The 21,932-nt window shown below is 31.9% G+C and overlaps 1 protein-coding gene across 5 annotated transcripts in view; it reads right to left on the bottom strand.

Annotated features, from left to right (window-relative positions):
* DYM (dymeclin) overlaps positions 1-21,932 on the bottom strand; it is a 525,071-nt gene that overhangs the window by 298,842 nt on the left and 204,297 nt on the right. For all 5 annotated transcript variants that reach the window (XM_031945966.1, XM_031945964.1, XM_031945968.1 and 2 more), the window contains one exon: positions 6,590-6,715. In XM_031945966.1, the coding sequence (XP_031801826.1) occupies positions 6,590-6,715 (126 nt within the window). The remainder of the gene's footprint in view (positions 1-6,589; positions 6,716-21,932) is intronic.

The raw sequence follows: 21,932 nt of genomic DNA, 5'->3' as shown, positions 1-21,932 counted from the left end.
CAGCTACCCTTCCCCCACTGGCTACTAAGTTCTAGCTCCAAGGTTAAATAAACTAACTCAACAGCTTTCAAAAGAACTCACATCCTCTCAGTGTAATGGAAAACCAAAAGACTTTCACTGGCTTAGACTCCAGTACTGTGTGCCATAACAGTATTCAGAGAGAGAATTGAAGAACAGAGGAAGTATTACTGAATGGATGTGGATTCACGAGGAAGCCATGAAACAAAGAGCCTAGCATCTAGCAAGAGCCAGTTCTATTCCCCCAGAGTTTGCTAGAGACAGAGGATGAGGCCTTTGAAGCATAAACTGCTCAGCATGAGAGAAGACTAAGATAGTTTTGGGGTCCTGTCTGCAGCGAAACCTTAATGAAAGGTGAAAGACTCAAAAGTAAAAAACAGGAAAATTTATGACTTACACAACAGAAATAAATGGGAAAATTGAAAAATGTGAATCCATGGTGGCAAGTTCCACCAGTTAGTCAATTAATAAATATTCAATGAGTATCAACTATGTGCCAGGCACTACATTAAGTTCTAGAGATACAAAAAAGAAGCAAAAAACAGTATTTGTCCTCAAGGAGTGCACAGTCTAATCAAACAATAAATACTTATTAAACTCCTTCTATGTACTAGGAAATGTGCTAAGTGCTAGGGATACAAAAAGAGGTAAAAGACAGACCCTGACTACCAGAAGCTCACAATCAAAATGGGGGAGATAAACAAATATGTACAAATGAACAATATGGAAGATAAATAAGAAAAAATTAGGAAAGAAAAGTTACTAGAATCAAGAGGATTTAGAAAAGGCTTTCTGTAGAAGATGAAATTTTAATTAGAACTTGAAAGAAGCCATGGAAACCAATAGGAAGAAATGAGGAAAGAGTGTTCTCTTTTGCATTTTGCATTTTGATCCCAGAGGTCATCCTTTCACCAAAGAACCAAAAGAGAATAACTGAGTGGGAATGCATAAATACAGAAACAAAGGACGATCTTGAGTAGAGAAGCAAAAAAGCAATACCATTAAAAGAAAATATGATATCTATTCAAGCAAAATACAGCAATCTTGCAGACAAGATGCATAGAGACAACTTAAACATAAAAGTCAAAAATCACGAATACCAAAACGCACAACCAGTAACAAAATAAACAAGTACCACACAAAAAATATCACCCTTTCTACTTCAAACCTAAGATATGCCTTCAAATACATAGAGCAACAGTGGAAAGAACAAACAGTACAGTAACAAGGGGAAGAAAGAATGCCAAGGCAACGCACACTCAACATCCTTTTTCTTCTTGTAGTGTCCTCCTGATGCTCCTCCTGTGTACATACAACTGCTGGGTAGACTGCTCCAAGGAGCTCTTTACCTCACTCTACTCTTGTCCTGCTCATAGCTGCACAATCAAAACACTCATCTCTTGGTTCTGGGAATTTTCTCTGATTGTGCTGCAAGTCTGAAATGCTCCCTTTCCTCATCTTTACTTAATTCATTCTGTGGCACTTTTTAAATCCCAATGTGTGTATGTATATGTGTGTGTGTGTGTGTGTGTGTGTGTGTGTGTGTACATTTTTGGTAATTAATATCCTCTATTAGATTGTGAACTATTTCAGGGAAAGAAGGTATTTTTTCTCTCTTTGCCCTTAATAAATGTTTGCTGACTAATTGATTTTTAACCACCAGAAGTAAATGACTCATAAAAGAAAGTCTTCCCTAACTCAACTTATTCCTTAAAGTAAGGATTGTTAAACTTTTTTAAAATGTCACAATAACTGTATTTCAATATAATTTCCTTTTCTTTACAATCTTTTATTTTTTAATTTATGAAATTAAAAATCTTATTTTAAGAAGTCCATAGATTCTACCAGACTGCCGAGGAAACCATGACACGCCCAACAGTAAGAACTCTCAACTCAAATCCTTGCCATTTCTATAGTCAGTCAAACGGTTTTTTAAAGGTTACCAGATGTGTGGCCAATCCTTTAACCAATTAATGTTTACATGCCTTAAAATTTCATCAAAATGGTAGAGGAACTTGTTCATACCTCCAAAAAAAAGTAAACACTTCTTTAAACTTCCTTTATAAGCTATGACTAGATTACTCCCAGTTTCTCACCTTTTGCAATCTACAAATAGATAATTCAATATCTGAACCGTTTAAGTTCTCACACTTTACAAGTTACAAATTAATCCATTCAAAATCTGAAAGAGCTTTCTTTACCTTTTTCATATATCAATGGAAATATGTACCTTAAAATATTATTGTTTCTATTGTTTGCCCCTTACACATTGTGAAATTTCATCATGTGGACTATGAGTATTTCAATTGATTAGGGGCTGGAAATACTATTTTAAAAAATTAAATTAATTAAAAACAAAATCAGTTTTAACAAATATGCAGTATTAAGCAAAACAAATTCTTGCTTAGGTCACATGCAGAAGATAACATGTTATATTCTGTATCCTTCATTTCTCTGTTAGGAGGTAGGTAAACATGTTTCATTATCAATATTCAGAAACCATCACTGGTCGTTATCTTGATCAAAATTCTTAAGTCTCTCAGTCATTTGTCCTTAAGAGTACTATTATTCTTGTATATATTGCACTTCTGATTCTATTTCCATCACTCCATATCAGTTGAAATAAGTTTTCCCAGGTTTCTCTGAAACTATTTATTCTTTTCTTTTTGGCACAATAGTACTACATTACATTAGTATACCACAATTAGTTCATTCAGTCATTAAAATGTTTTTGTGCTTATCAGTCCTTTTCCTCTTTCTCTGATTTCCATAGTGAATATACCTGATAGTGTTACCACTAGGTTATCCACAGAGTGTCATCCAAATTTTTAATATTTTTTCCACAAAATGAGGTATTACTAGAGCTAAGCAGTTCAAGAAATTTAGGTAATCAGTTATTTTTACATGATGATTATTTCTTTCTTTTTTAAAATTATAACTTTTTATTTACAAAACATATGCATGGGTAATTTTTCATCATAGACTCTTGCAAAACCTTCTGGTTCAACTTTTCTCCTCCTTCCTCCTATCCCCTCCCCTAGATGGCAGGGAGTCCAATACATGTTAAATATGTTAAATACAACATATGTATACATATTTGTACAGTAATCTTGCTGCACAAGAAAAATAGGATTTAGAAAGAATGTAAAAATAACCTGAGAAGGAAAATAAAAATAAAAGCAAACAATAACAGAAAGAGTGGAAATGCTATGTTGTGGTCTACACTCATTTCCCATATTCTTTCATTGAGTGTACCTGACTCTCTTCATTACTGAACAATTAGAACCGATTTGGATCATCTCATTATTGAAGAGAGCCACTTCCATCAGATTTGATCATCATATTGTTGCTAAAGTGTAGAATGATCTCCTAGTCCTGCTCATTTCATTTAGCATCAGTTCATTTAAGTCTCTCCAGGCATCTCTGAAATCCTCCTGCTGGTTGTTTCTTATGGAACAATAATATTCCATAACATTCACATACCACAATTTATTCAGCCATTCTCCAATCGATGGACATCCATTCAATTTCCAATTTCTAGCCAGTACAAAAAGTGTTCCCACAAACATTTTTGCATACACAGGTCCCTTCTTTTCCTTTTTTAAGATCTCTTTTGGGGTATAAGCCCAATAGTAACACTGTTGGATCAAAGGGTATGCAGTTTGATAACTTTTTGAGCTAAGTTCCAAATTGTTCTCCAGAATGGTTGCACCAACAAAGTATCAGTGTCCCAGTTTTCCCACATCCCCTCTAATATTCAGCATTATCTTTTTCTGTCATATTAGCCAATCTGACAGGTGTGTAGTGATATCTCAGAGTTGTCTTAATTTGCATTTCTCTGATCAATAATGAATTGGAGCATCTGTTCATATGACTAGAAATAGTTTCAATTTCTTCATCTGAAAATTGTCTGTTCATATCCTTTGACCACTAATCAATTGGAGAATGGCTTGATTTCTTATATATTAAAAGTCAATTCTCTATATATTTTGGAAATGAGACCTTTGACTGTAAAAATGTTTTCCCAGTTTATTGCTTCCCTTCTAATCCTGTCTGAATTTTGTTTGTACAAAAACTTTTTAACTTGATAAAATCAAAATTTTCTATTTTGTGATCAATAATGATCTCTAGTTCTTCTTTGGTAACAAATTCCTTCCTTCTCCATAGGTCTGAGAGGTAAACTATCCTATGTTCTCCTAATTTATTTATAATCTCATTCTTTATATCTAGATCATGAACCCATTTTGACTTTATTTTGGTATATGGTGTTAAGTGTGGGTCAATGCCTAGTTTCTGCCATGCTAATTTCCAATTTTCCCAACAATTTTTGTCAAATAGTGAATTCTTATCCCAAAAGTGGGGTCTTTGGGTTTCTGACAATTATTTCTTGAAAGAACTGATTCTACCTCCTCAATATATTTCCCATTTGTCTCTTTCACCATTATTAATATAGCCCATTACTTTAGTTCAAACCCTCATTACCTATTTCTTGATCTTATGCTATAGATTTTTAATAAGGTTTCCCAACTCAAGTCTCTCTGCACTCCAATTCATCTTTAATGAAGCCGGCAGATACTGCTTTTTTGCCCCAAGAAGTTCCATTAGCTTCCTATTTCTTATAGGACCAAATAAGTTCCTTCATTTGGCAATGATAGCTCCCTTCACTCCCTGCATTCCTTTCCACTCTCTTTATACTTTACTCCCTTTTACCCATTCCATTGAGTAGCTATATTGTTCTATTTGTTGCTTCTTGCACAGATGGCATAATCTCTTGTCTTTGTGCCTTTGGAAATATTATTTTCTATACCAGGAATACGTTCTCTTTACCTCACTTCTTAGAACTCTGCCTTCCTTTGGGCCTCAGTTCAAAATTAACCTTCCATAGCAAGCCTTTCCCTAGTTCCCATCATGCAATGGCCTTCTCCTCTATAAAGTTATCTTCCAACTACTTTGTATCTATCTTGCTTAGACCTTTTTATGTTATTTCTTCATGTAGAATGTAAGCTCCTTAAGTACAGAGATTGCTTTTTTATTTGTATCTTCAGAACTAATCAAAATTTGGGGCTTAATAATCTATAATGTATTAATATAAATATATAATAGGAATTAGTGTTTTTTGACAGAAGTAATTTTGATAGGATTTTGCTCTAGTTTTATCACTAAATAATACATATCCCTTCACAAGACACAATGGCCTCATTTTCCTAAAATGTAAAATGAAATGAATGGAGCAGATAAGCTCTAAGATCCATTACAGGCTGAACATTCAAGAAAATGATTTCTTTGTACAACATAAAATTCTTTTAGAGATTTAAGAAGTTGGATGCAGATGATTCAATTTTTGAAGTTAAATAGTTACACTTTTTATATTGTTACTTACTGATAAATAAAATTTATGGAGAGAATAAACATATGTAGTATTAAATGTTGACTTATAAAGTTTCAATTTTCAGTCCTAAAACTAATTTTCACTTTCATAAATTTAGGGTTAAATTCTTCTTGTATATCTTAACTAGGTCATAGTGTTTTATGACCTGAGGTTTTGTATATTAAAAGGCAGTTTGTATCTAATATATATGCAACCAGTAAGGAAAAAACTATTTCATTTATTAATTTTCCCAAAATTTTACATCTTTTTCCAAAATAACATTTTCTCTTTTAATATAAAACAAGATAATCTTTTGAACAAATAAGAACTGATGAAAATAATTTCTATCTTGTGATAACTTTACCAAAAATGAGAACCACAGATATTTGTGCTTGTTGTCCTCTACTACAGAAGTTCAAGATCCATTATACCTAGTTGAAATTTGGGTTTCATTGTATAGCTGGCACAAAAAAGGTTTAAATTAACCTAGCAGAGAAGAATAAAAATTATACAAAGAAGGAAGCAATATCTAGTTGACAAACAGGAATATTCAGAAAAGAACTTTAAACTAAAATGTGTGTGACATTATTGAAGTCATTTAAGGATATTACAATGGCATAAAACAGGCAGCTATTCACCTCCTTCTGTTCTCCCCTGTCTCCTTTCTCTGACTTATCAAGCAAACATGAGTCAACCTGCCTCCTCAGTTCCATTCTCAATTGAAAAGAGGAAATGAACTTCAGAAGAAAAGATAAACATTTGCATATATCACTAAGAAAAACGATTTTGAAAGGAAATTTATCCCCGTGGTTAATAACCATGCCTAAGGAGAATAACACTTCATTAATCTGGAGAAACATACTGAATTTGTACGTCAGGTCCCCTAAAAACATCTCCCAGAAAGGAGGGAAAATAGAACAAAAGCTATTGCAGCAGTTAATTTTATAGTGATATATTTCTACCTTCATCAACTGAATAAATATTAGGGGAATCCCTAATATGTGCAAAGTACCATGCTTTTAAGCAGTAAAAGATTAAGAAAACAGAGTTTCTATCCTCTAGGAACTTCTAGTTTAGTTAGAGAAAAGAATATAAATAGGAAGATAGCTGTCAATGAAATGGAATATTAATAAAGTGCTATATGATCAATATAGAAAATAAAAACTAATTCTGTAAATGGACCCCAAAGCAACCATGCCTCACCACTTCATGAATGGATCGATTGAACCCATCATCTTCTGTCAGGATCAACAAAATAATTAGAGCCATGTACACATGGTGTGAATTTCTTTCTTCAACATGATATAGAATCTCAAGAATTGGTACAACCTGTGGAGGAGAAAAATAATCAACATCATTATTTCAACAACATTAGTTTACAAGTATAAACCTTCTTTCTTTACTTTATCCTTTAATATCATAAAATTATTTTTTCTTTGGAGAAAAACTAACCAAAATACCTGAGAATTTGGAACCATTTTCCATGTTTCTATGAAGTGGTTATCATTCTCCTTTGAACTAAGATGTAATTTACAGACTATCTCATTCAAGCATGTCTGAAGACTCTCCCACATATATTATGTAAACAGAGAAGTTGTCTATGGACTCTTTGCTTGCAGTTACTACATATAACTTTATGCTATTGACAATGGTGATTAGAATCTTGCATTTAGTTCCCCTTCTGCGACATCTAAGTGGTTCAGTGCATAGAGTCTGGAGTTAGAAAGACTCATCTCCCCTAGTTGAAATCTGGTCTCAGTCATTTACTAGTTGTGTGACCCTGAGCAAGTCACTTAACCCTGTTTGTCTTAGTTTTCTTATCTGGAAAATGAGCTGGAGAAGGAAATGCTAGTAAATCTGGCAACAAAAGCCCAAATGGAGTCATGAAAGGTGGCACATGACTGAACAACAATAATTTCCTATAAACATTGCACTTCAATTCAATTCACAATTGTGTTAGATTCACTCTTTATACACTATGTACCAAAGGGAAATGTTTTTAAAGATTAATTCTATCTTAACAGATTGGTGGCTAAAGTTTAAAATCTCAACAATAGTATAAAAATTTGGCTCTTATGTGCTTCTGGTGAAACTGATTAAAACAGTCTATCAACTGCTTTCATAAGTATAGTTACTTAGCTATATTGATGACTGGATGAGCACCATCCTGTACACTTTCTGGTCTATCTAGGCTTTGACTGTGTGCCATCCTTCTGGTAGGCTGACATATTTAATTTTATTTTTTTCTTCAGTCAGTTATAGGATTGCTAGATAACACTTAGTTTACCAAAGAGCTATCAAAATCTAAGAAATTGCCTTCTTATGACAGAATTTCACATTCTAATATAAGAGGTCCTACCTTAATCAATTATCACAGCTCTCAAACACCAAACAACCAAAATCATATGCCAAAACACAGAGTTTGAGTGTGTCTGGGTTTTGGCTCAGAGAATACAAAAAGAGGATAAATTTCATATAACATCTTCAATAGCACTATTTTTTAACAACAAAATGAATATGGAAGATGAAAGCTAGGACAGTCTTCTAAAACAATGCCAAGAGCTCAAAAGGATCATGTTTGATTTTTTTTTTCAAGTTACCAGAAACATTCCACTGAACTCACTCAGTTCTAAGAGGGCTTCTTTCGGCAGAATGTATAGAAGACCATTTTCACAAGTTTTCAAATAAAATTTATGGCTTTATTAATACCATAGAAGTGACAGGACCACAACATCCACATTTTTGGAAACATTTTATAACAAAATATCATCTGACAAAAGTAGACATTCAAGGATACAAAAAAAATAAAACTCTTTTGGGGCTGCTATAAGAAATTCAAATTGTTTCCCACATCTGGTCATTGTCGTTTTGAAAAATACTTAAAATGTCTTTACCCTGAGGATTGGGGATTTGGAAAAAAAATATTAGCCCTAATCAATAAAAATACCACAAAGTACACCACCATTTTGTACCAACCACAAGTCCAAGGTCCTATTTTTCTGGCTCAGAATCAATGAGAACTCCCCAAACTAGGGTTTCTACTTCCATAGAAAGAAGGTATGCTAGGAATTTCTTATAGAGGTTTAGAAATGGTTACAGGTCATTGAGGTTTTCAAATCTTACTCCTACTATCCTACCCTTTTTCTCTATTATCTTATGCAAAGTATTAAGCTTTTTGGTTCAATTTCTACATCTCTAAAATGGGAATAATATTCTGTTCTAAAGAACAAAGGTTACTAGTTAGTGGAATGAATAATGAATCATTTCACCACTACCTCCACTGATGAGTTTCTATTTGTTCATTTTTATAATTTCTGAAGTTGACTGATATAAACAAAATTTGAAACAAGATAGGCATAAAATATGACTTCGAGTTTACATTATCACTCACACAATACAATGAAAAGGTTTTCTAATATGATTTTCTTCTATAATAAATGAATAGTGAAATTTGACACACTGTTAGGGAAGAAAGATGTAACTTAAAATTAAGGGCAGAAAAAAGAAAATTTTCAAATATTTCTAAACACATTTCAATGACAGTATTGAAAGAAATCTACTAAAAACATATGTATGCATTGATATTTAGTTTTAAAAGTTTCAGAAATATTATTATGTTCATTTAAGGAACTAAACATGTTTTCTAAAAAATTTAGTCTGGTAAATACCTTTGACAAAAGTCAAAAATATAACTGACATGTATCACTTGGTCTATATAGCCACCTCCACCTATAAAAGACTGAATGAATATGTTAAATTGTAACATGCAGAAAAGCACAGTCATACTCTAAATGAAATAACTTTATAGGTTTAAGCCTCTCCTTCAATTCTGAAAGAACTTCAGAGAGCACAATCTCTCAACAGAGGCCAAAGCCCATGTTTAGCCATATAAACAAGCTGTTGCCTGCATGATGGGTACATGTGAGTTTTTGTGACACGCCTATTGCATGAGCCTTTAAAAATGTCACCCTAGGGATTTTTTCTTTTACAAGTTCTAGCTGAAGTTCCCTATAAAGTGTGAACTTTAGTGCATCAGCCCAAAATTGTTCCAATTACATCCAACTAAAACAATCTTTTTTGAAACTGCTTTGTGCTGAACATCCTCAGTGCTTAAGTAATTTACTAATCCTCAAACTGCCATGAAACATAAGAGTTGGCAAATTCTCCATATAACTTGAAGCAATTTAAAAATGTTTCGTTTGCTTCTAGATTTCAATATGAAATCAGGCAATGAGAAATTTACAAAAGCCTACTGAGAATACTGAATTATTAACTAAAGTAAGAAATGTTGGAATTTTTTTTTCAATTTTTACAGAGTTTTTAATAATTAAGCACCAAACACATCATTAGTTTCAGGAAGAGATCAAATTCCACTAAAATGGCATTATAATCAATACTTTTGCCAATTCTTACTAAAGTTATTATGTCACTTCACTTAAGGGGCCTGTATTACAATAGTATATCCTGAGAGAGAAAACATCAAAATTTGATGGAACACTGGCAGCTTGCTCTCAATGCTGCCAAAGGTCCTATTTTTAATGTAGACCAAGAGGTCTTATTATTTCAAGAGTTCAAGCTAAAAAAGGAAATATTTTTAATTAATTTATGTCTATAAAATGTTGAGAGGTCGTAGATGAAAAATATACCTAAGAGTATATGCCTTTATAATGCCTAATGCCTACATGTAGCTGCAGATTTGGGAGAATGTGGCTTTCTGAACAATGATTTAAAAACATAGGTGACAAATTATAATGTGGGAAAGGAAGTTAACTGTGGAGGACTATTTTAAGTTATGTAGAGAAGGATGAAGGAACTCAAACCACATCTGGAACACTGGATTCTGTTCTGGGCACTATAGTTTAAAGAGGACATTAATATATTCAAAAATTTCCAGAGGAATGTGGCCAGAAGAATGAAGAGATTGTGAAATATGAATATCATTTAAAGAAACAATCAATGTTTATATTGGAGGAGAAAATAAGGGGAACACAACAACTGTTTGCAAATATGTAAAAAGTTATCATGCTTGGTCCCTGAGGAAAGAACTAGAAACAAGTGAGGAAGTTACTCCTGAGGTAAAAAAAAGCTTTCTAACAGCTAGGGTTATACAAGCTTTTACCTTAGTGGACATCTTGATGCAAAGGGAAGATAACTACTTGCTGAATATATTATTGAGAATATGCTGTACCTGGTCAGGTATAAATTGGATAGAAGGTTTCTGAAGTCTTTTCTAACTAGAACATGGCTATGACCCTATTGGTCTTCATATGAGGAATCTGTGAATTTCTTGAAAGTTGAGTTTTGATTTTTAGACATATTAAGGGCACTATTAATATATTAAATGTGAGAGAAAGTATGGGATACTAGATAAATAGTTGGTTCAAATATTGCTTCTGCTACAAATCCTATCCGTGGTATCCTGGACAAGTTAGTGAAATGCCTCAATGTCCCAGGCCATTCTTTAAGATTTCAAGGTGGAAAAAATTTGCCAGTCTACTTCTCTTTTTTCATTGGGAAATTCAACACCAATGAAACAGCAATATAAGGCACATTAAATGTACAATTATTTAAAGAAAATCTACTATAGATTCTTTTAAAGGGAAATTGTTGCCAAAATTATCTTTTAAAGAAAATTTGCATTTCCACATAGAGTATTTGCTAAAACCAGGGTAGATCTGTACTTTTCACTAGAGTCCTTTTCAAGTAAACATTCTGAAAAAGCAGAGTGACAAAAAAGTTTATTTTGTGAATGAAAGTATGTTCCATTGTCAAAAACTATTGATCATAGAAATCTTATCAGTGAAGACGAAACGAAAAAATAACTAAAATAGTGATACAACATTGTAAAAATAACTAAAATAGAGTGATACAACATTGTATTTATAAACATCCTCATATAGATTATAAGACACAGGTAAGCCTAAGAAAAACCATGTAAAAATAAATCCAAATTATTTTTTTAACAGCATTTTTTTTCACTTTATATTTATACTTAGTCAGAAATATAAATCGAATATGCATCTTTTCCATCTTAACCAAGTGAATTTTTGAAGAGATGAATTAAAACATAAACCAGCTTTACAGCAAGGGATTCTGTCATGGCATTTTCATAACACTAAAAGGCCATTTAATTGTTTCCTATAAACATCCAAGGCTCCATACCCTTAATTGGGGCTCTAAATTATGCCTTTATCATTTTCATGTATGTATACAAATACTATTATGATTTATTGACATAAGATGAAAAATCACTAATACAATGCAATGAATAATAGTAATTTCCATGTTCCATTATAATTAATTAATTCCACAAAGCAAGTTTCCTGAGGTAATTTTTAAATATCATAACTATATATATGCATATATTTATTCATATACACATAGATAATTTTAATTCACTTATATATTGGAAACATGCAGTTTTTTTTTAAGTTAAACTATGGTTTAATTTGATAATTATACTCTGTACAATTGGGCTCTGTCAAGTTTACAATCAAAAGTATGTAAACAATAATAGTATCAAGTATATTCACTCAGGTAACAAGACTACAAATAAAAGAATGATCATCTTTAATTCAAAGAACAGAAAGATATTACAGTTATTCTTGTAAATATTATATCTTCCCCACTAAATTGTAAGTTCTATGATGATAAATACCATGTTTTTATATCTCCACTAACATTTTCTGCTCAGTTCTATACATAGCAGGGGGTTCAACAACATTTGTGAAAGTGAATTGGTTTTAAGTTGATTCCAGGGTGATAAGAAAGTTTAGATTCAAGTTAAAGGTCACAGTGATTCTAAAGTAATTAGCACCTACAAAAAAGGAGCTAAGCTCTTGGACTGGAAGGAATACTCAATCAGCTTTTCACAGATAACAATTGAATCAAGGTTATATATGATATACAGTGATTTCAAAGTCACTTTAAATGACAGCTAACATGCTAGTCCAATCCAAATCCAGATACCCTAAGACTCAGATCCAAATCTCCTGAAAAGGGCAATTGTGTGAGAGTGTTCCAGATTAGGCAGTGCCACTGAGCAGAAGCTCATGCCCAAACCGCAAAATATAGCATTCAATTCAAATGGCAGGGGGAAATCTAAATAGGAATATTGTAATTAGCCAATCTGAATTTGACAGATATGGAATCAATAAAAGGTCTTTGTCCACAGTTTCCCTAAAAGAAGAAAAATACTATTTCCCAGATTATTAGCTAATAAAAGCTTGTAATATTACAGTAAAGCATATATATGAGTGTGTATGTGGGGATAGATAGAAATCCCATTTCATAAATATTCATCTGAGGATATTTGTCAGGACTTGGGATGTTCACACCTGTGATTTTATTAGTATGAGAAGCTTCTGTTGAGAAAACACTCCTTGAAAACAACTCAGATCAACACATCTTTTGCATCTTATTGCCTAGAACACTGAGAAGTTAAATGACTTGTGCAGGGATATATAGTCAGTATGTGTCATTGCCAGGGCTTGAAACTCAGGTAAGCTCTCTGCACTATATCTTATGGCTTCTCATTGTATATGGAAAAAAAAATCTAAGGGATCCATATATATAGAATATATTATAAACCTTAGGCACACAATAAACCACCTCTGTGAACAAGGTATCTCTCTTAACAATTTTTTTTAGATATCTTTAAGTATTTTAGAATACAGAGATTTCAACAAGTATGCAGGGATTAAACTATTTCTTCAAGACACCCATCTTCACCTGAGTGCACTAACCTACCAGTAGTTAAATTAGTATTTATTGAATCAATGTAATTATTTTCTTCAGGAATTTGTGAAGGGCTCCAATACTATTGCATCCAACACTGATCTTCTAAAATTTATAATATCTAAGGAGATATTAATTTGTAAAACTGTATAAACAAATTCTGGAGATTGTTGGGATTATTTTTGAACAGTTCCACTTAGTAATCAATTGGGGGGGAAAAATGATACCCTGTGGTTTTAAACTAAAATACTATGTAAAAAAAAATCAGATAAAGTTGATGGCTTTAATGTAAAACAAGTATAATTCACTTATTTCCAGTAGAGAAACACTGTGACTTAAGACAGGCTAATCTGTGATATAAATACTTACAAACTCTTGGATTTGAAAGAGAATTAGGCTATATTCCAGTTTAAAACATACTAAAATAATTTAAAATTTTCAACTAAAAAAAGTTATGAGTATGTGAAGGTTTAGGCGGAAAAAAAAAATTTCAAAAGTAAGAAAATCACATATAAAGGCTGCCAATTTTGCTTCCCAGGCCAAAGAAGGGGTAAGAAAAAGAAGTGGAAAGATGCAGCTCAAGGTATAGTAAATAAATTAGTTGAGACTTTTCAGAGTGGGAGAAAGCATTCACAAAAAAAGTAGAAAATAAGGTACCCCAATACACAAGTAAACAAAAATCACTCAATTCTCTGCACTAGGAATTATGGTTTTCATAAAGCACATATGAATCTAAAATTTCATTTTATGGCTTTTCCTTTTCTATAGTTTTCTAGCTTGTTCAAGGATTTTAAGTGGAACATTTCTTTGTGAAGATGCTGCTGAAAATAAATTATACTGGCAGCTAGGTGATGCAGTAGAGAGAGCACCAGCCCTGAAGTCAGGAGGACCCAAGTTCAAATCTGATCTCAGACACTTAACACTTCCTAGCTGTATGACCCTGGGCAAATTGCTTAACCCCAATTGCCTCAGCCAAAAAAAAAAAAAAAAAAAAAAAAAGACAGCAGAAAGACAGACAGACAGAAAGAAAGAATAAATTATAAAAGAAAGAAAGAAGGAAGGAAATAGAAAGAAGGAAAGAAAGAAAGAAGGAAAGAAGGAAGGAAAGAGAAAGAAGGCAAGAAAGAAAAAATAAATTATAAAAGAAAGAAAGAAGGAAAGAAAAAGGAAAGAAAGAAAAAATAAATTATAAAGGAAAGAAGGAAGGAAGGAAAGAAAAAGAAGGAAAGAAAAAAGGAAAGAAAGAAAAAATAAATTATAATTTGCTGGGAAAATTATACGAATTTAAAATACAATGCTGGGTATCCCATATCAAGTTCCAGATATCAACTGGTTTTTAGACAATGACAATTCCTCCTAAGAAGCCTAAAATGGAGTGAAATAACTTTACCTTCTATCAGTATTTGCAACATGATTTTAACTCTAAGTCACAAACTATGCCTATTGACAATCATGAACCAGATGTCTCATAGGCACCTCAAATTCAACATGTCCAAAACAGAATTCCTTATTTTTCATCCAAAACAAATATGTTTAAACTTCTCAATTTCTGTTAAGGGCACCAAGATCTTTTCAGTCATCTAGGTATACAACTTAAGCATTATCTACAACTCCACACTCATCCATACCCTATAAATCCAAAGTCAGGTTATAAATCTAAAGTCAGGTGCCAAATTTTAATGTTTCAACCTTATATCGGATAGGTCTCTTCCCCTCTACTCATACAAAAACGACTTTAAGTCATCAGAACCTCTTATTAGGACTATTACAATATTCTTGTAATTAGTATTCCTACTTCATCTCTTTCCAATTCAATGCATCAGTCACACAAATTCCAAAGAGATTTTCGCAAAGTACAGACTTGCCCATATCACTTTTCAACCCAATAAAATTTGATGGCTCACAATTGTTTTTAAGAATAAATAAAAATTCTTTTAAAGCCTTTCACAAAAAGTGTGTGTGTGTGCTCTACATATATATATATATATATATATATATATATATATATATATATATATATATATATATAGGAGAGACAACATAGGCAGATAGAGAGGAACTGAGAGAGACAAAAGGATGAGGAGGGAAAGAAAAAGAAAAAGGTGAAAAGAAAGAAAATATATACATGGTATCTGCCTTAAGAGAATGTAAACTTGTTGAGGGAAACCACTCAGGAACTTTCTTTTAGACTTGGCTCAAATAATGCCTTCTCTAGGAGACTTCTCTGAGTCTCCATAATTGCCATTGGCTTCTCCTCTAGGGCGATCTTCCATCTCTGTTGGATGTTTTTATTTTGTGTGTAATGATTTCTATGTATTGGTTTCCCCAGTAAAATATATGATCCTCAAATCCAAGGATTGTTCTTGCTTTTTCTTTTTACTGCTTGTGTCTGATACATGGTAGGTGCTTAATAAGTGTTGATACACTGAACTGACTTTGATTTGCCCAATTAAACTTCTAGCTTTCTAAAAATGTAAAACTAGAAGTTAGAGTTTCTATCAAGGCCATTACTTCCCAGTACAGTATGCCAGAAAAAAAAAAAATCATTCTTTGACTTCTCAGTTAACATGACAAAGAACTTAGCTTCCTAATCTATAAACAAAAGTAAACTGACCTTTGTGTCTCTCATAATCTGAACTGAAATGTCAAAAGATGATCAATTTGGGTCTGTACACCCAAGAACAAAGTCACATTGTGATCCACAGTCCTCATGGCAAAATTTACCATATTCTGCCATTACAGTTCACAAATCAGAATGGTGAGACACTTTAGTAATCTTAATGACAATGACCATTGATCAGATGATCAAGGAATGTAGGTCTCTAAATCAATTGGAAAGAAGATCTAACAATAATTATACAATTCAATTGATACTATTGGCAGCACACTGGATATATGGCATTATAAAGAAAATCTTATTTTTCCCCCTGTGGTCATTAAGCCCAATTTGAATTTTAAGCACTTTATAACTCAAGTATCTGAAAGTAAATGCATAAGCTAGACTAAAACAATAAGATAGATGCCAGAATGAAAACACATTGCTCAAAACTCTTATTTAAATTTAAAAGTACTTAGAATTCCAGGTCTGAAATCAGGAAGACCCAAGTTCAAATCTGGTCTCAAAAACTTACTAGCTGTGTAACAATGGATAATTCTATTAACCTCTATTTGCCTCACCTTCCTTATCTGTAAAAAGGAGATAAAAACAGCACTTTTCTCCCAGAGTTTTTTGTGAAGATCAAATGAGATAATCATTGTCAAGTATTTAGCACAGTTTCTGATCCCTAATCAGTGTTACATAAATTCTAGGCATTTTTATAACAAACAGTAAAAGAGTTTAAAAGAAGTTTAATTGAGGGAGAAAGTATTGTCCGGTAGAAACAATATCTGGAGATACAAAACCTGACTATAAATTCTAGCTTTACTTATCAATTTGATAATTTTGGGAAACTCGGTCTCTCTGACCCTCAGTTTCCTTATCTGTAAAATGAGATAATTGGACAAGATAATTATGAAAGTCCTTTCCATTTCTATGATCCTGTGATATTAACACCTTGCAAAATATAAAAAAGCTTTCTTATATATCATTGCAAAGTAGTTGGTTTATATTGTTCCAATTCTTTTTGAAAGATAGTTTACCTTGTTCTGCAAATAACAGGTGTCATGCAAATACTTGATGAATGTATGATAGAGTAACTTATCCTAATAGCAATTAGAACAGTTAAACATATAAGTTGTTTGAATATTATCAAGAGTGCAAATTAATTAAATGGCATTTGTGTATACACATACATATTTTTAATAGTGTATAACAAGAGGAAAAAAAGTAGCATACAACAACGAGAGCCAAGATACTGAAATAGAAATACACTGAGTTCCTTCTCAACTCCTTCACCCACAAAACAAAGCAAAAAAGAAGAAAAGAAAAAAAGAAAAGAAAAAACTCCTGAAAATGCACCAGAACAAACAGAGGCCTGCAGACCCTGAGGATGGGGAGGGAAGGGTTTCTACCTAGGAGCAAGCTGAGAAGAAGATTCTAGCTCAAGGAGAAGTAATACACCACAGCAAGAAGTCCATGATTCCTAAACTTATATGGGGTTGAAGAACAGGTGTCAAAGGACAGCTTTGTTACTCATTACCAAGTTCTAGGACATTGATATTAGAGGAATGAAGAGGGAACAGAGATAAATTTAAGTAACTGGCCTAGGTTGTATACTGAGAAAGGAGCATGATCTAAAGCAAATAACAGTTGTATGCCTCAAACCCCAGTATCCAGAAAGCAAAGAATATAGGATTATTAAAGCAAAGAATTACTTAGTCAGAAAAACTGAGTACATATTATCCTACAAAAGAAACAAGGAGTTTGATGAAATAGAAGACTTCAAAGATTCCTTCTTGAAATTATTAGAACTTCATTAAAAAAATTTAATTCAAACAAAGATATAAGAGAAATATAAAAGATAAACATAAAGGAACAATGACAAACAACAATGACAAAAAATAAAGGAACAAACAAACTAATAAATGAATAAGGATAAATTGTCTACATTGTAGTTATGAAAAGATGATATTCGTATCCTCCTTGAACTATATATCATCTTCAGGGGTCAGAGAGAAATGAGGGAAGACTACATATACACACACAAATAGATACATATACACAGAATTGAGAACAGAAATATACTTTATTCAATAGAGAAGCAGAGGGAAAGAGAAGAGAGAAAATAGATTCATGGAAATATTAATCCTGAGTAAAACTAATTCTGACTAAGGATGTGCAGAAATATTTATAGAACTTTTTCAAGTGGCAAAGAACTGAAAACTGAGGACGTACCCATTACTGCCCATTCCTTCCTGGGGAATAAACAAACAAGTTATATGATAGAACATAACTGTGTTTAAAAAGAGAGACAGACAAACAGAGACAGAGGCAGAGAGAGAAAGAAAAGAAGGAAAGAATGAAGGAAGGGAGAGAGGGAGGAAGGGAGGGAAGGAGGGAGGAATGAAAGGAGAGAAGAAAGGAGGAAGAGAGGGAGGGAGAAAGGAAGGAAGGGAAGGAGGAGGGAAGAAGGGAGGGAGGGAAGGACGGAAAAAGGAAGTGAGGGAGGAAGGGAGGAGGGAAGAAATGAAGGAAGAGAGGAGGGAAGGAGGGGAAGAAGGGAGGGAGAAAGGGAAAAAGGGAGGAAGAAAAGGAGGAAGAGAGGGAGGGAGGGGGCAAGGAGAGAGGGAAGTAGAGAAAGAAAAAATGATAAGGAGGATAGTTTCAGAGAAACTTAGGAAATCTTAGATAAACTGATATAGAGTAAAATAAGCAGAATGATGGGGACCATTTATACAATGGCAATACTAATGAAAAGACAAACCATTCTGAAAACCACAAGAACTCTGAGGAGTGTAATAACCAATCATGACTAAAAATGAATATGCTACCCACTTCTTGATAAAGACTCAGACAGAGTTAGATATACTGTTTTTATGGATGTGGTGAATATGAAGCCTTATTTTGCCTGATAATATGTTTGTAGCTAGTTTTTTTTTTCCCTCAATTTTTTTTTTAGGGGAGAGCAGAGAGAAAACAGATTTTTGCTGATTAAAACAATGTAATTTTTAATAATGTATCAAAAATAACAACAACAAACCCAAGAACTATGATTCAATGTGGCTGATGCTTATCAAAAGAATTTTATTGAAGACAAATGATCTTAAGTGGTACAATTAAAGAAACAATTTTTTGTGGTTTAAAAATAAATTTATGTGTTATGTGTAAAATGATATTTTGGAGCCAAAGTTTATTTCTGTGTAAATATCTCTGAAATTAGGAATTAGAAATGGGAAAAGAAAGGGAAGTATTTATTAAGTACTTACTATGTGTCATACACTGTACTAAGCCCTTTAAAAATATTATCCTATTTGATCATGAGGAAACTATGGAAGACAATTAAGTACTTGCCCAGGAATACATAGTTAGTAAGTAGTTGCTTGAACTCAATTCATTCAGATTCTAGACTTATCCTACCTATCTCTAGAAAACTAATGGATGTAAATAGAAAATTATCACTTGACTACACAATTTTCGGGATGACATAACTAAAATGTAATTAATTTGGACCAAAGTAAATCTGAGTAATCATATTAGTTTAGTTTTTATTCCAACAGATGCCAACTATAGATATGTAGTCATAAAAGAGGGGGGGAGAGAAAAAGAGAGAGGGGAAAGGGTCATCAAATATAAAATAAAGAAAATCTTTGTAAATCAGACAGACATTAATATATCAAGTCATGTCAAATAGTAATGTGAACACAGGCCTGTTTATAAAGTTAATGAAACCTTGAAAAACAGAAAGTTATTATTTTAAATAAAATGGCAAACATTCCCTTCATAGTAATAAAGAACAATGAAATAAATATCAGCAAAATGTCAGCATTCTTGGTTTTTCAAAGGTGTTTTATTATTACAATGTTGTTGTTATATAAATAATTCTCTTAGCTCTACTCGATTCGCTCTTCATCAGTTCAAACAAGTCTTCCTAAGTTATTCTAAGTCTGTTCCTTTTGTCTTTGCCTTACTACAAAATGATGTTCTAGTACATTTTTGTGGTATAATTTAGTCATTCCTCATTTTATAGGCATGCCCTCAGTTTCCAGTTTTTTTTTATTAAAAAATTACTGCTACAAAATTTTTCTGCATAAATGAAATTTATTTTTTATTTATAAAAAGAATTTTTTATTGATTTTATTTATAAAATAAATATTTTTATTTATAAAAGAATTTTTTTATTTATAAAATTTTTCTTTATTTATAAAAGAATGCAAAGAATTCTTCTTTGAAAAGCATATCTAGTAGTAATATTTGAGGACTTATTGACACTAAAATATAATTCCAAAATAATTGGAACTGGTCCAGAATGGCTGGACCAATGACCAATTCAAAGCCTTACAAAATAATTAATTTGCCTATTTCCCCATAATCCCTCTAACAATTGTCATTGTTCTGTCATTTTTTGTAGTCTGATGAGAATGAGGTAGAATTTTAGAACTTATTTGAAGTGTGTTTATCTTATTAATTATTTTGATTATATAATTAAAACTTCCCTAAAGTTGTTAACGGTTTTGAAAACTGTTCATTCATATTTTTTGGCTCTTCATCTTTTGGGGGAAAAGACTCTTGTTCTTATATAATTTGAGATTTGGTACTAAGAGTTTCTACATTTTTCCATTTTTTTCTCAAGATTTTTGATTTTTTACCCTGTAGATTTATGCTTCTATAAAAGTACATGGCGTCCTAGAGAAGAGAAACCACATTAAAATGTAATTAGGAAGCATTTAGCAAAATATATATCAATATAACACAATACAGATAATATTAATTTATATTTTTCTAAATCAATATGCAGAAGGTAGACCTCCAATTTTATTTGAGTTTGACATCACTATTATAAAGTCTTTGTTTGGGAGTTTGATTGTTATGGCATTGAATAGTGTAAATTAATTCAGGCCCTATTGTCTTTTTATTATATTTTATTATTTACTTACTTGATTATTTAAATCTGTTATTTCAGAAAAGTGAATTTTTAAATCATATCGACATTGTTATTATTGTATCGAAAGAGAAAGACTCCAAAATACTTTGTATATTTCTATGTCTCCAAAAAATCCCTGGAAATTTAAAAATCAGAAATCTTATTTTATTTGTAACATGCAAATTCCTGGTGATTTATGTGAATTTTTTTTAATGCTTTTCTATACTGTTTAAGTTTTAGTCATCTCGTTTGGATTTTCTACATCAATTATATTGAATTCAAATAGACAGTCTCTGAGGCTGCATGTTGATTTAGAAGACCACAAATTATCATTATATTGTTTGTTTAAATTTATTTTGCTAAGTATTTTCTAATGACTTTTTAATCAATTCCCCATTTAGGGTTGTGCTACATATCTGACACCCCTACTCATAGATGATATGATTATCTATCTATAAAAATATAAACATATCTACAAAATGTAAACATTTTGTTTCTTCTTTTTTGTGTTTATTTTTTCAACTTCCTTTTCTTATTATATTGCTGTGACTAGCTTTTTAAGACTTGTTTTATTAATGGCCCCAAAGAACAGACATATGAGAAGATACTCCTTTACTTTTTTAAGAATAAAAGAATAGGAAAGGATTTCCATTAATGTGTTAACAGTGCATATAGAATCAGATTTTTTGGACATATTTATTTTGATTTGAATTTTCTTTTTTTTTCTTTTAAAATAAATCTTTGTTATTTAAAAAAAAATTGGTTCTTTGAGATAGGGAAATAGGTAAGATATGAAATCTAAGTGGTAGAAAAATAAAATATGCCAATAAAAATCTACTTAAATTTTTTTAAAGCATGAGATAAAGAGGAAACAAAAATTATTTTAAATAAAAAGCAGTGATACAAGTATTTGTGTACACTGGAATTTTTTTAAAATTCTATACTTTACCTTCTTGGGACATATGGCTAGTAATGGACACTCTGGGTCAAAGAAAATGGACATTTTATTCATTTTTCTTTTTTAGCATAATTCCAAATAGCTTTCCAGAATAGCTGATATAACCATAACTACATCAAATATATGATGGGGTTTCCAAAATTCCTCCAATAATGAATATTTCAATCTTTTGTCATTATTACCAATTTTCTGGGTGTAAAATACCTTATAGTTGTTTTGAGTTGAATTTTTTTATTACTAATAAATTTGGAGTTGTTCATGTGGTTGGTAATAGATTGCAATTATTTTGATAACTGTTGCCTTTGACAACCTGTCCAATAGAAATAGCTCT

The sequence above is a fragment of the Sarcophilus harrisii genome, chromosome 1 (genome assembly GCF_902635505.1).
Source record: "Sarcophilus harrisii chromosome 1, mSarHar1.11, whole genome shotgun sequence".
In the NCBI taxonomy this organism is placed as follows: Eukaryota; Metazoa; Chordata; class Mammalia; order Dasyuromorphia; family Dasyuridae; genus Sarcophilus; species Sarcophilus harrisii.
Note: the sequence above shows the minus strand (reverse complement) of the source record. Positions and strands in the feature narration are given on the sequence as shown.